The sequence below is a fragment of the Xiphias gladius genome, chromosome 15, assembly GCF_016859285.1.
Source record: "Xiphias gladius isolate SHS-SW01 ecotype Sanya breed wild chromosome 15, ASM1685928v1, whole genome shotgun sequence".
Lineage (NCBI taxonomy): Eukaryota > Metazoa > Chordata > Actinopteri > Istiophoriformes > Xiphiidae > Xiphias > Xiphias gladius.
Window position 1 is genome coordinate 480,341 of NC_053414.1, and position 13,708 is coordinate 494,048.

Consider the following 13,708-nt stretch of genomic DNA (forward strand, 5'->3'; position numbering starts at 1 on the left):
CAGCTGATCATTTCTCAACATGTTTAAAATGCATGTGATGGAAGACAAAGTCAAAAACTCTCGTTCTGTGCAAAAGTCCATTCAAACTAATATGAGGCTTCAGCAGTCTGGTATCTTCCACAGTTACAGTCTTTTAGCACCAAATTGTGTTACTGTCCCTCCACTGCAGCTCAGCATGGAAAGACTGTCCGGGGAAACACAAGGAGGGAATTTTGTACTAACAGGATGGTTATTTCTGACGATATCAGCTTCAGATAAAGTTTGTCGTACATTTTTACACAGAACAAGAACTGAGACTGACAGTGCATTACAAAAAGACACTGTAACGGTCAGCATGAGCAGGAGCAATGATCACAGCAGGAAAACCCAGTTTTAAGGTTCGCACGGGCTGTTTTAAGACAGACTTGAAAAACTGTGAACTTATCCTTGAAGACTTCAGGATCTGTGAAAACTCTGCTTGTGGATCATGTGCGTCACTCACCGGCACTTTAAACGGCGACGAGTTTGGATTGTCGACGGTGACGCTCTTCTCCGAACCCCCCAGACCAGAGATACTCCTCCTCCTCGGAGATCGCTCCGAAGACGCTTCTGCAGGGAGAGAGACAGAAAGAACGTGTTAGACCAGAACAGCCTCCTCCTCCTCTGTATAACCGCCCTGACGACCTTCATCATCGTCATAGGCCTGCGGGCCTCAGACTGAACCGGACGGATGGAGGACATGGTGATGAGAGTCAAGACACGGTGGAGGGGTTGGAGGACGTCTGGACAGAGGACAGATGCTGTGTTTTGTTTAATGTCAGCTGGTCCCTGCATCTTCAGCAGGTGGAAGAATCAGACGCATACCAACGTAGCGATCGTTGCACTTTAACCACAGAGTGAGAACGGGACAGTTTATCTAGACAGACTATTCTGTATATCCAGTTCCCATGTTTTACGGTAAATTTCTAAATGTTTTTCAAAGGACTTCATTTCCAGTATCAATCATTTATGTGACGAGTGACGGGGACTTTCTGTTCTGAGGTTTAGATCGTTTTGGTAGCAGGTTTCAAATACCTACAGATTGAGAGGTTTGTGTTAGAAGCCATTTCTATATTTTGATACAAATAGAAACAAAGAACAAGAGTTGCCCCACCTTTAAAACAGTAAACGTCTACGCACTCTCGCACCTACACCGTCAAGGTCAGTTCATTTAACTGCAGGATCCACTCTCAGAGGAAGACCTTTTCTGTAGACTTGATCTTGGTTCGTGTAGTAACTGTGTTTTTATGCTGCTCTCTTGGCCTGAGCTCAGAGACGTTTATCTCAATTAAACTTTCACCTGCTTAAATAAAGGAAAATGAAACTCAACTTCAGCTCATAGATTTGCGCCACTGACCAACATCACAATATCCTGGTAGCGCCGACTTTGGATTGAACGGTGAGCCCGGTGACTGGCAGGCAGTTAGTTAGCCAAATGTGGAAAATCCAGATTTCTCTGTGCAGGAAAAACAGTTGCTTTTAAAACCCGATCCTTAGCGAGAACACAAAACGTCAATGTATTCGTCTTTCTGAATTATCTGTGCAGTCACAGCCTAATGCAGCATCTTCCTCTGTGTCACAGGAGTTCATTATCATCTAAAGGTGGCTATGAATACATCGGCGAGCCAAACTCTTGCCTTTGGATCAGCTATTCCTTCCTTACATTGAATCTGAGGAAGACAGAGCAGCAGTGTTTCTGTGCTGCTGTGGTTATTTCTGCTTCACTCTGACAAACACTGCTGTCTGTCTGGAAGGTGACAGAAGAGTGTGTCAAGGACAGCGGGGCGGACAGACGGGTTCAAACCCACATCAGCAACCCTCTGCCCTGCTGAAATGCCCTTGGGCAAAGATGCTGAGTCCCAGCAGTTCCAGGAGTCCTGCTTTTACCCAACCCTCTGAAAACCGATTCACCTTATGGAGCTTAAATCCACAAAGCCTCGATTTCTATTAAAAAACATCATTCACAGCTGAAGACAAATAGTTCTGAAGCTGTCAGGCCTTTATTACTGTCCACTAGGGCTGCAACTAGCAATTATTTTTATTATCAGTTAATCCAAAGATTATTTTCAATTACGTGATCAATCATTTGGTCTATAAAATGTCAGAAAATAAAGAAAAGCCATCCCAATTTTTCCCAGAGTCCTTGGTGCTACCATCAAATGTCTTGTTTTCTCTCATCAACAATATTCAGTCTAGAATAATATTAAATGGAGAAAGGCAAATCTGATCCTCGTATCTGAGAAGCTAGAACAAGGGATTTTTGGCATTTTTTAATCAAAGAAAACTGATTTAAGCGAGTAATCGATTTCGCAGCTCTACTGTCCACTGCAGAACAGTCTTATTACATTTATTTTCATTTTAATCATGTTAGCATTTAGGTTTCTTTTTTCTCTTTAGCCCTGATGCTGACAGGTCATGCAAGAGGACCAGGATAATCACGCTAACAGGAAAACCACCAGTCTCTCTTAATGCCTTCCTGTATCTCAACTAGTAATCTTTTCAGGTACGATCAGAAAAGTCACGACAGCCTAACCCGAGGGACGAAAAAGAGTGCCGGGCCAAAGGCCTGTAAATCTGTGATAAGGACACCATCTTCTCAGTGTCTGAAATCCAGACCGGTGACTCCTCCCGGTCTCAGTTCGGCCCAGTAATCAACCACGTCTTCGGAGCTCAGGAACCCACCTACAGCCACTCTCTTGTCTCTGGTTCATATCCCGCTTCATTGATTTTCTAGCTAATTTTAGACTCTCTTACTTCCTCTCCAGCTAACTCCTACGAGTCTGTTAACAGCTGCTGGGACGTTGATGACGCCACTGTAGAAGACACGAAGCTCAAAATAACAGTCCTACATGTGGTGACAGAGGATCTCCGGAGGCCCAAAACTCCCAGCAAAAACGAGGACTGGTTTAATTGGAAGAGATCGTTTCAATTAGAGGATGTAAGTAATATATTTAGAAAGCATCTGCACCAGGGATTCAAGATACTTCATGACACTGATCCACATTGGCGCTGCAGCGGTTAGTCGATCAATCGATTAGCTGACTGACCAAACATTAATCGGCAACAACAACAACTGAAACGATTAATAATTCATTCATTGTTTCAGTAATTTCTCAATCAAAAACGCCAACTCTTCCCCGGTTGCGGCTCCTTCAACGTGAGGATTCGATGCTTTTCTTTGTCACATATGAAAGTAAACTGACTATATTTGAGATTTGGGCTGTTGGTCGAATAAAACAAGAAACCTGACTACATGACCTTGGGCTGCGAGAAATAGTAGATTTGATTTTTTTCCCTATGTTCTGACTTCTTATAAACCGAAAGGTTAATTGATCAAAGAAAACAAACACCGGATTAATCAATAAGGAAAATAATTAATACTAACTATTAGTCACAGTCCAAGTCTAATACAATCCAAGCTATTAAAGGGATAACTTCACTCTCCAACGGTTACATTTCCATCACCTCACTGAGTAACTCATCATGTTTCCCATATTGGACTCCTTACTAGTGCTTAGATGTAGCCGGTATCTCAGTTGAAGTACACATTTATTTTTAAACTTGAAATGGCGACGAGAATTCTTGGGCAGAAATTCTTACAAAAGATCAAATTTGAAAGTTGGTTTTGACGATGCATTAGTACATATTTGTATGTTTTAATCAAAACAAGCTCCTTCTTTTACAGATAAACATGCTTTTTGAGAGTATGAAGACAAACATCGACACACACATGAAGAATCAGCTGCCAGTGAGTCCTGAATCCACTGTGTTCATACTGAGGTTTATCAGTGGTCAAATGACAGATAACGGTTCATTTTAATCCAATTCTGGCTGCCGAATACGCTGGCTGGTACCAGTATTATCACCCAATCTACAGAGTCAACAGTTTTCAGATCCACACTGACTCAGAGTGTGGGACGTCAAACCAGCGCCGTGTGGACTTAGCACGATGTTTAGATGGTATGAAAACACATAAGCGAACGTGCTGCTTTCTGCAACAGGAAAACATTCACGTCCGTGTGACTGAGCCCCAGCGAACGCAGCATGCAGCAGCAGTCAGCGTTTATCAGCTTTTTTGCAAAGTGCCGGATCAAGTTCCAGCCGCAGGAGAATGCACGCTGCACGCATGCAGCGCCGCGAGGAAGCCGGGGACAAACTTTCATGCACATCCCCCCATCCAGGTAATGGAAAAGGAGGAACGATGATGACCACCATCGCTCCTCTTCTTCACTGCTGAGACAAAGTTGAGGCAACATGCCGCAAGAAGCCAGGTATAACAGGTCGGTCACATGACATGGAGAGAGAGAGAGAGAGAGAGAGAGAGAGACGATACCTCGATCGCAGCTGTTCCCCATCATCTGAGGAGAGGACACACACACAGAGTCAGACAGGATTGGCCAAAGCAGCCGCCACCTGTCAGCCAATGAGGTTAAGCTGCAAACGTCCGTCTTCGTCCCGTGAACATCCTCGACTTTGGCGTCCCCCCCGACCTGCCTCTTCCTCCTCAGCACCGCATCCTTCCTCCTCCTCCTCACGGTCCCTCCTCTCCCATCTCTGCCCTTCTCCTTCTCTCTGCCGCTCTCTCTCTCTCCCCTCAGCAGTAATTCTAACCCTCTCTCTCTCCCCCTCAGAGCGCGGAGGTTTTACCGCATTTATTCAATCAATCCCTCCAACTACACTGTTCTGCTTTCTCTCCTTTCTCTCATCTTCCTCCTTTCCTCTGTCTCTGCTGACGCTCCTCTCTCTCCCTCCCTCTCTCTGCAGCAGCTCAGTGGCAGCCTCTCTCTCTCTCCCCTAGTTATTGTCTTCTCTTCCTCTGGAGCTGCATTTATCGCTGCACACGCAGGATAATTAGTAAATAAGTTTCCCCTCAGCCGACTGATGTGAGACACAAATCTAGGGGCTTCGGCTATTAACTGTGTGTGTGTGTGTGTGTGTGTGTGTGTGTGTGTGTCTGTCTGTGTGCGTGTGTGTGTGTGTGTCTGTCTGTGTGTGTGTGTGCGTGCGTGCACTCTTGTACAGCTCTCCTCATTTGCTGTTCAGCCAAATCAAAAACAAGCATCACATCACATCAGGGCTGCAACAGACATTGATTTTCTTCATCGTTATTTCATCCTCTTGTTATTTCTCATCAGTCAGTTTATAACATTCCAGATATTAATAACTGCTTATTTAGTCTGAAAACCAGCCTCGGGTCCTCATAGCCGCTTCTGTTTTTGATCTGGTTCCAGGTCGGTAAAATACCAACTCATTAGAGATGTGCCAGTTTAACCAGTGTAACCATATACCTTGGTGAATCGTACTACTGGTAAGTCGACTATTTCTATTACCGTCATTACCGTAACGACCATCGTTTTCTGAGTCCAGGGTGATGTGTTCTGCTGGGTTAATTCAGCAAACAGTCTTAAACCCCAAGGTATTTCAATACCAGTCATACGGGACAATGAACAGCTTCGTATCCTGACACTTATATTTAGCATTTATATATAAAAAATGACTAGAACGATTGTTTTTCTGTTGATCACTAATCGATTCATCGACTTACCGTCGCAGATCTATACTGAGGTACATCTGAACCGTGATGTCATCGCTTCGCTTTGAAAAAAAGCGAAAGGAGGACAGTCAGCGGCTACGAATCTTTGAACGGACTCGTAAGAAACCATTTGAATTCGCAACAATGGTTCGTAATTTCCGCCTCTGCTGTGACCACGGCACGGCGCTCACGCCTTCACTGTTTTCTTCAACCACACGCAGGTTGCCCCCTACTGGCCAGGCGGAGGCAGAGCAGCCGCAGTAGGACCGGACAAGCACTAGTCAACAGACTGAAGTGGTTTCTGGGTGCTGAGTCATAGCGTCAAGTGAGCCCTATTTGGGTCTGTCTCGTCCATTGTGTGAGAGGCAGTCACGGATGGTTCGCCGAGAAAAGCTCAGGCTTCTCTTTAACGAAGGTGGGGAAGTTAAACAAACCAATCAGTTAGTCTTGATCTTCAGTCTTTTCTCCTGTAAAACCGAAACACCCTTCCTGTCCGAGTAAGTTTTCAGGTGTGGAATGGGCTCTCAGTCTGCAGTAACTGTTTAATGATCTTCTTCTGTATGACAGGGTAGACTATTACAATCCTACATAGTCCATCTGCGATCCCCGTCTATGATTTGACCTTTGTATTTAACGAATTCTCATGTAAAAGGGGTCGTGTCCTTTTACAGCCGTATTTAAATCAGCTGACCAGACTTGACTGCTGGACCTGTCCCTGTAAAACTACATAAATACATTCAAACCATTAATCAATAGTCATAATCAATAGTCAGGGACAGGAAAGAAATACAAGACATACATTTTCATTATTGATGTGTCATGGTACAAATTTTATGAATCTTCACATCTTACAAAAAGTGTCTTTGTCACTGAACACTAACAATTCGGCCTAAATCGGTAATATTCATATTGTAGACTAGAAGAATCAGTGATTGTCTGTGGTCTTTAAGAACTACCAGTAATATGAGATGAATGTATTCAGCATCTCTGACTGATAAAAGTCAGCATCAACCACACAGCATTTATTCTCTCAACAGAATAAACCTTTGCAGTGCAAAATCAGACTAATAAAACCAAAAACTCTCCCTAGAAAACGTCACCTTTTTGATCCAGCATCTAAACCAATCAGCTGTTAGATCAGGTGAGAGCCAGGCGTTTCCCATCATGCCCCGAGGCTGTGCAGTCTGCAGCGCCTGGCTCCAAGAACTGCAGCCACAACAATCTCGTGCGGTTATCGTCGGCTGTGTTTGCGTGACGTCGGAGCGAGTCCGGATCAAGTCGGACAGAAATCTGACCAGCTGCTACGACTGCCGTTGATCGATTCCGCACGTGCCTGGATTGTCTCAAACGAGCCTACAGTCACAATACACACAATGGCATTTATTACGTATCCATCGGGGTCGACCGATAGAATTAAATAAATTCTCATCAGCACCGACGCGGAGCTGTGAGTCTGCGGGAGCTGGCTGGAGGCCACGCCCAAACAGGAAACAGGCCTGAACTCACTGGTTGTTCGGGCCTCGACGGACGTGAACGGGAGACAGAGCGAAGAGGAGTAATGTCACTGTCCACACAATACTCAGGTCACGGCACCGCTCACACGCTGATCTCTAGGACAATAGTCGTCGCTCGTCGTCGCCATCGCGATACTCAGGCGCTTTAACGGCACTGAAACATTACGAACCAAACACCAAACACCAAACACCAGGTGTGACCTGAGACGCAGAGTGTTTCAGCCTCAGTTCCTGTGGAGTCAAAAACAGTTTTTACTCTCAGATAGCCTTCAGATCCGCCCACTGTTGAAGCCACTTCCCCTTGAACCCCATTAGGACCGGGCTGAGTTTTGGCAGCAGCAGGAGGTGCGGCCGCTGATGAATTATAAATGTTTCCATCAGTTTATATCATCACCATCAGACAGCCGACGCTGCAGCTTTTTAGTTTTCTGACTGAGCGCTGAAGCTGACGAGGTGTTCGTGTGCTGCAGGAGTTGTGTGTTTGGAGCCTGTTGCGGATTTTGTTTTATTCATGCCCGTGCTTTCATCGGCGCAGGTGTGATAAAGATAAACTTATCGCAGGTGTTAATGAAACTGCAGCGGCGCAATGTTTTCACAGCTGCGTTTTTAAGTATATTTGAGCCTTATTAATTAAACTGCGGCCTTTAATTATAATAACTTAATTTGTAACAATAAAGTGAAGTTTACAGGTCAGACATCTGTTGTACTTACTGTCATTTATGATCATATGTTTACAGTTTACTTGTCAAGTCTAGAGCCTGGCTTTAAAACCAATCAGTGTTGCCGATATGGATCTAATCTGATCAGCTAAACCAAATACTTCTGCCCCCCCACCCAAACAGGCAGGGATTAAAGCAAAAAAATCTTCAGACAGTTTTTTTTCAGACTAAATCATATTCCCCATCTACAGTTGGCACAAGAAGTTACAGAGGAGGCCCCCGTGTGGGGACGCGCATCCACCCCACACAGCCCACTACTGCTGTTCTCTAATGCAGCCACTGTTTTTTGCCATTACTGCCATACTGAATTCTCTTGGTGTTTGTTTTGTTGGTTTTTTTTGCATCCCATAAAAAACACACACTTGGCGGTTTGATTTTTTTCTTGCACCGCAAACTAAAAGTCCTGCCGTTCTCCCCAAGTAGCAGAGCCAACCCCATCTCCATTTATTTGACAGTCTTATTGATCTCCAATACATCAGATCGTTCCTTTGGTAAAAGCGTGTCAATGCTAGCTAACCTGAATCGCCTGGTAGTGCGATTCCTAAGTCCCGTAACAGCCCCCTCCCCTCACTTTTTTCCCCTTCGGATATACACTGATTTCATACGTAGGCTCTTTGGAACCCGTCGTAGCGACGGAGCACTTTCATCCCTGAACAGGTTTCTTTATATTTTGGTATGGATGCCTCTCTTACAAAGGTCTAGGCAGAAGTGCAGATTAACTGAAACATCTGCTGAAATGACGCATTCGCGTGCAGCGTCTCTTTGTGCATTAGCAAACTGACGACAGGTTTGGGACTGTGATGCTTTACAGGTGACTCAACTGTTTTCTGAGGTTTGAACACTGTGTCAACACCAACGGCACCACAACAACAAACCAGAGCCAACGAGATTAACGACCTACAGTATCTCAACCAAATACGCTTGTGTTTAAATGTCCAAAAACATCTCACATTGTGCCGACGTTATTGTTGCTATGGTGGTATTTGTTCAAAGACATTGTGGCACTTGCTTTTGTCAGTTATCAGCCAACCTATTGAGCCAAACGCTCTGTGATCATCAGTGATCTTCAGTCCTCTCAGGGTTTTACCTTCAACCTCCTCCTGCTGCTGTTAACAAGATATCGATTAGAGGAGGCTCAGTCACGGCTCGGCCCAATCGATAGTTTAGGTGGATTCACCAGAGTCTCCACTTGACAGAGATACCGTGACCTTCACAATCTGGGATGCTCAGACTGAGGATTCAGTACAGACTGGAGACCAGCAGAGTCTCGCCGCTGGCAGGGAATTGACGACACTCCCCAACAGCTGACTTGTGTCAAATATTGTTGAATTATTTGTTTTGTGTCACAGAAAATCATCACGATCAGAACATTCTTCTGCTCCAGAAAAGGCCGGCGAATGTGTATTTGTAATTTTATAGGACAAGCGTGAATTTGGAGCATTTGTAAATGACGTTACAGGAGAATTCGGGCGATAATCTATTTGTTTCTTCTCGTCAACAAATTTCCTGCTCGGACTCAGACCGGCACTGAACGTCTTCCACTAACAGGTGCTGTGATATGTATCTTCCAGAAACTATTAAAAAACATCAGTGAGTCACACTGTTGCTCTGGGACACATGTTCCTTTATCATCATGAACACACACACTGTAGTTTATTTAAACTCAGTCCCACACACACACTGTTCTGCTGCCACAAACACTCACTACATCACCAGACGTGGATCAATCCGCCGCTGAAGATAGTCCCCAACACATGCGCCGTTTCCTCCTGTTTGTTTCATAAAAACTACAGTGAGCAGCTGTTTTAGAAAAATCACTGAGACTTTTCAAAAAAAAAATTAAACTACATGTTTGTGAGGAGTTTTTAGAGACTTACGTCTTCAGCAGGAACCAATGGCCTCAGAGCTGAGAGCCACAGACGGAGGAGGGAAGGCGATGAGAGACGGACTGACATGCTGTGGGTTAGAGACTGTACATTGTGAACAGCACCTGTGACTCTGCACCAGCCGGCTGAGACTAATTCCTGGACACGGATTGTCCTCAGCCAATGAGGTGTGCGTTTTTCCGAAGACTTCAGATTAACTTTCGTCTGGGAGCTCAGCATCCCCGACCACTAGGACTTTGGGTGAAAATGACTCACATGTCGGCTTTGTAGTTACTGAGCTTCTCAGGGAGACTCGTGGGAAAACGCTGCTAAAAATAGGCCTGTGAGCAGAAACAGGCAGAGCTCGGAGACGAAGCAGAGAGGTTGTTATCAGGTGTCACATCGTGAGGCGGAGGAACTCATCCCTCAGTCTGCTCGCACCTGGTCTACCAGTGCGTGCTTCTGCCAGCTAAAGGACTTCGAAACACAGAAATCCACGTGGTTTGGAAGAACAACGGCATCCACTTTCTCCCCGCTCTAGCGTCTCCGTTTTGTGAGATAAAAGACGACTTAGGTCTCGATGTCCATTTCTGAATTTCTGTTTGTCAGCCCTTTACCTGTGACTATTAAAATCACATCACATCAGACTCCCTGAGCTCCAGCTGCCAGCCAAACATCTGGCTGGTTAGTTTTACGACTACACGTCACTAAATTTTAGCAGTTAGTGAGACAGGAGAAATTTACGGAACAAGGTAATGACTGTGCTTGTTTTCGTTTAGACTAAATATAGTACTGCGTTACCCCGACACATGGGGCTGTGTTGGTGTAAGCACGTTGCTACAGGTACAAGTGAGAAGATGAAGTAAGATGCAGATACTTGCGATGCGTGCTATAAAGCAATCGACCTGGCATGTGCACCTCCACGTGTGTGACTGGCCACTGCAGCGTCTTGACGGATGACGTCACATTGTGTTGCAGTGAAAGTGGAGCCAGGTTCAACCTCCTCTGCAGGACGACTCTACGTCAGCTTCCCCACGGCGCCACCACTAACCCCAACCCTAAACGACTGAGCGGGCTGGGAGTTTCCTGTAAAGATGACGTCTTCGGGAGACGGATGCGCACCGGCCAGATGTTGAAAATCGGTACACGTGACGATTTAAAATCTGAGCAATCGCATTTTAGTCAGATTATAGAGCCATGGAACTTCTTTTTTTCCCGCTCGGTCTCCTGTCGTAGGCTTTTCAGTCAGTGCAATTTATCCATAAACAGTACAAAGCAAAATACTCCAACTTAAGAGGAGAAATACTACATGGGTCAACCTAAGGGCAACGCACAGTGAGCGCAAAAACATCTTTGTCTATCTTTTCTATGTTGGTCCAGCAGCACTGACCTGACACTAATAAAGGTTAGTAATTCAAGAGCCAGACTTCAGTTCCCCTGTAGTAAATGCTAATTCTTGTCCTAATAAACCATTAAAGCAGCTGAAGGTAAAAACAATACAATGAAGCCAAAACAGGATTTTTGGCTTCATTGTATTGGGACTATCTTGATAATCAGCAGAGCAGAGGGTCTGGGGAAACGACAACGCATCCTGCAGACCAGCCAGCTGATCAGTCGACCCAGCTCCTCTAGGGACGCAGGTTCAAACTGGAGAAGAAAAACTTACACATTGTACAAACTGCACATATCTGTGTCGAAGGAACAGGCGCACAAGTGTCACTGAACCACCCCCGTGCACATTCGCCCACATGCAGCCCGGAGGAGCACGTCCCATCACTCAAGCGTTTCAGACCCCAGATTCTCCAGTGAGAGGATTCGCTGCTTTTCTCTGGTTTCTATCACAGTCAACTGAACGTCTTCGGGGTTTTACACTGTTTGTCAGACAGAACAAGACGTCGTTCAATGGCACCTGTGACTGTGAAACTGAGATGGACATTTTTCACTGTTTTATCAAACGATCAATCGATTGAATGATTACAATCGATCACTTCTAATCAGTAGTTGCCGCTCCTAATAAAAACCATACAATATATGGAACACAAAAAACAGCGAGCTTATAATGTTTGACCTTTGACTCTGGCCTTGGAGCTCCAACACCAGCCGCTCCGTCTGCGATCAGCGTGACGCCGCGGGCGGCCGAGGGAGGATGAGTGGGAGTGTGTGATGTCATCAGGAAGCAGTGTGAGGAATGCCGGGAATGTTTAAAGGTAGGCGCTTGTCAAACTCTCGTTCATACGCGAGCGGACACACCTGACACGCTGGGAACGCCAACGCGGCGCAGATAATCTGCTGCTCAGAGAAGCCTTTGTATCAGACTGTCTGCTGGACAGGGTGGGGCTCTCGGCTCAGGGTTCAGCTCCCCGAGCAAAACGGATCACGGAGGAGATTAAGGATCTCCAAAACCCTTAGGGCCGGACTGAGACAATTTATATTCATGAAATGACACTCTTCCTTCTCAGAGTCAGAACTCAGTCACCTCTGGTCACACACACATGAAACACATGTTTTTAGATTCAGTGTGACTTCCACTTCATGAGGATATCATCATCTCTGATGTCCCTCCACAATAAAAGCCACAGAAATCCACTTAGAAGCCAGGGGAAAAAGAGGCTGCAGAACTTCATGTTTTTAGGTTTCCTTCAGCGTCACAGTGATCCGTTGACAGTTGTCTGAACGTCCACGGCTGCGCTGCAACAGGAGCTGATCACAGCTGGTTCAGGTGCTTTTCATGGAGACAGATTTGTCAAAACGTAACCAAAAAATAAAAAGTCTCTGAAAAGCCCTGGTCTGAAGTGAAGCCAGGGAAACTCCAACAAATTCATTCAGCTGAGCGCGTTACAGAAAGACAAATCAACAAACACTCAAAAAACACACACATTACAGGCCAAATACTTTAGTCTCCCTCAATAAATTCAGATCCGATCAGGCAGCATGGACTGGATGTAGATTAACATCCAGTCTGTCCACATGACAGATCACAAATATACATCTTTCTTTCATCGCCCACGATTGCCCGCTCGTTCTCTCATTCTCCCAAAACGTAAATAAATAAAAGCTTCACTAAATCGTCAGTAAATAAGCGAGAGAAAGAAAAGTCAGAGGCATGGGAGCAGACACAAAGATCTGCCTTCACAACAAATATTCAAAGAATTTCTTTTCACATAATGAAACCAGTTCTGTTCACCGTGGAGCCTCGTTCTGTGTCTCTGCTACAGGCGCCTCCTCTCACACCCCTTCACATTCCTCTGAATTTATTAATGTTTATACTGAGAAGGAGCTCCGGCCCACCAGTCAGACTCAACTGGTCGCCAGTTGGCTGAACTGGGATCGGTCTACGTGGGTCACTACAAAACACGCTCGACTTTCATTTTCTCTCAGTATTTTGTTCTTTTGTTGTTGTCAACAGTAACAAATCATCTTAATAATGAAATATTTAGTCTAATGTAACATAACAAAGCTGTGGTATTACAGTCTTTTATTTATAAAAGCTGAGTTTTAACAAACAGTCAGTAAAAATGTTAACCCGTCTGTGAGACATTACTTAAAGGCCTCAACTGTATCGTAATTGTAATTTATGGCATTTATATCCATACAGGGGCTGGACAAAATAACGGAAACACCTGTACACCTCTTTCTCATCCATTTATTAAAACAACACTGACAAAATTCAGGCGTCGGTTGACGGAAGGCTGCGACTAACACTTATTTTCATTACCCATTAATTTTTCGATTAGTCGTATACTTTGTGAACGGCCAAAACGCAGAGGAAAAAAAGCCCTTCACAACTTTGCGGAGCTGAAGGTGACACCTTGTGTGTTGTTTGACCACATGTCCAAAACCCCAAAATATGGAGTTTACAACGATATGAGATACGGTGACACCGAGAAGCCGCGAATCCTCTCACATGAAGGGCTAGAATCCGAGAATCTAATTTTTCACGATTTTTGCTTGAGAAATGGCAGAAACAATGAAGAAATTATGAAAATAGTTGCTAAAGAGTTCATTGTTTTTTTGTCGACTGACTGATGCATTGATCAACTAATTGTTTCAGCTCTGACT

General features: G+C 44.9%; 1 protein-coding gene across 4 annotated transcripts in view; it reads right to left on the minus strand.

Moving 5' to 3' along the window:
• Window positions 1-13,708, minus strand: part of rasal2 (RAS protein activator like 2) — a 91,245-nt gene that overhangs the window by 29,328 nt on the left and 48,209 nt on the right. For all 4 annotated transcript variants that reach the window (XM_040145614.1, XM_040145613.1, XM_040145612.1 and 1 more), the window contains one exon: window positions 482-588. In XM_040145614.1, coding sequence (XP_040001548.1) covers window positions 482-588 — 107 coding nt within the window. The remainder of the gene's footprint in view (window positions 1-481; window positions 589-13,708) is intronic.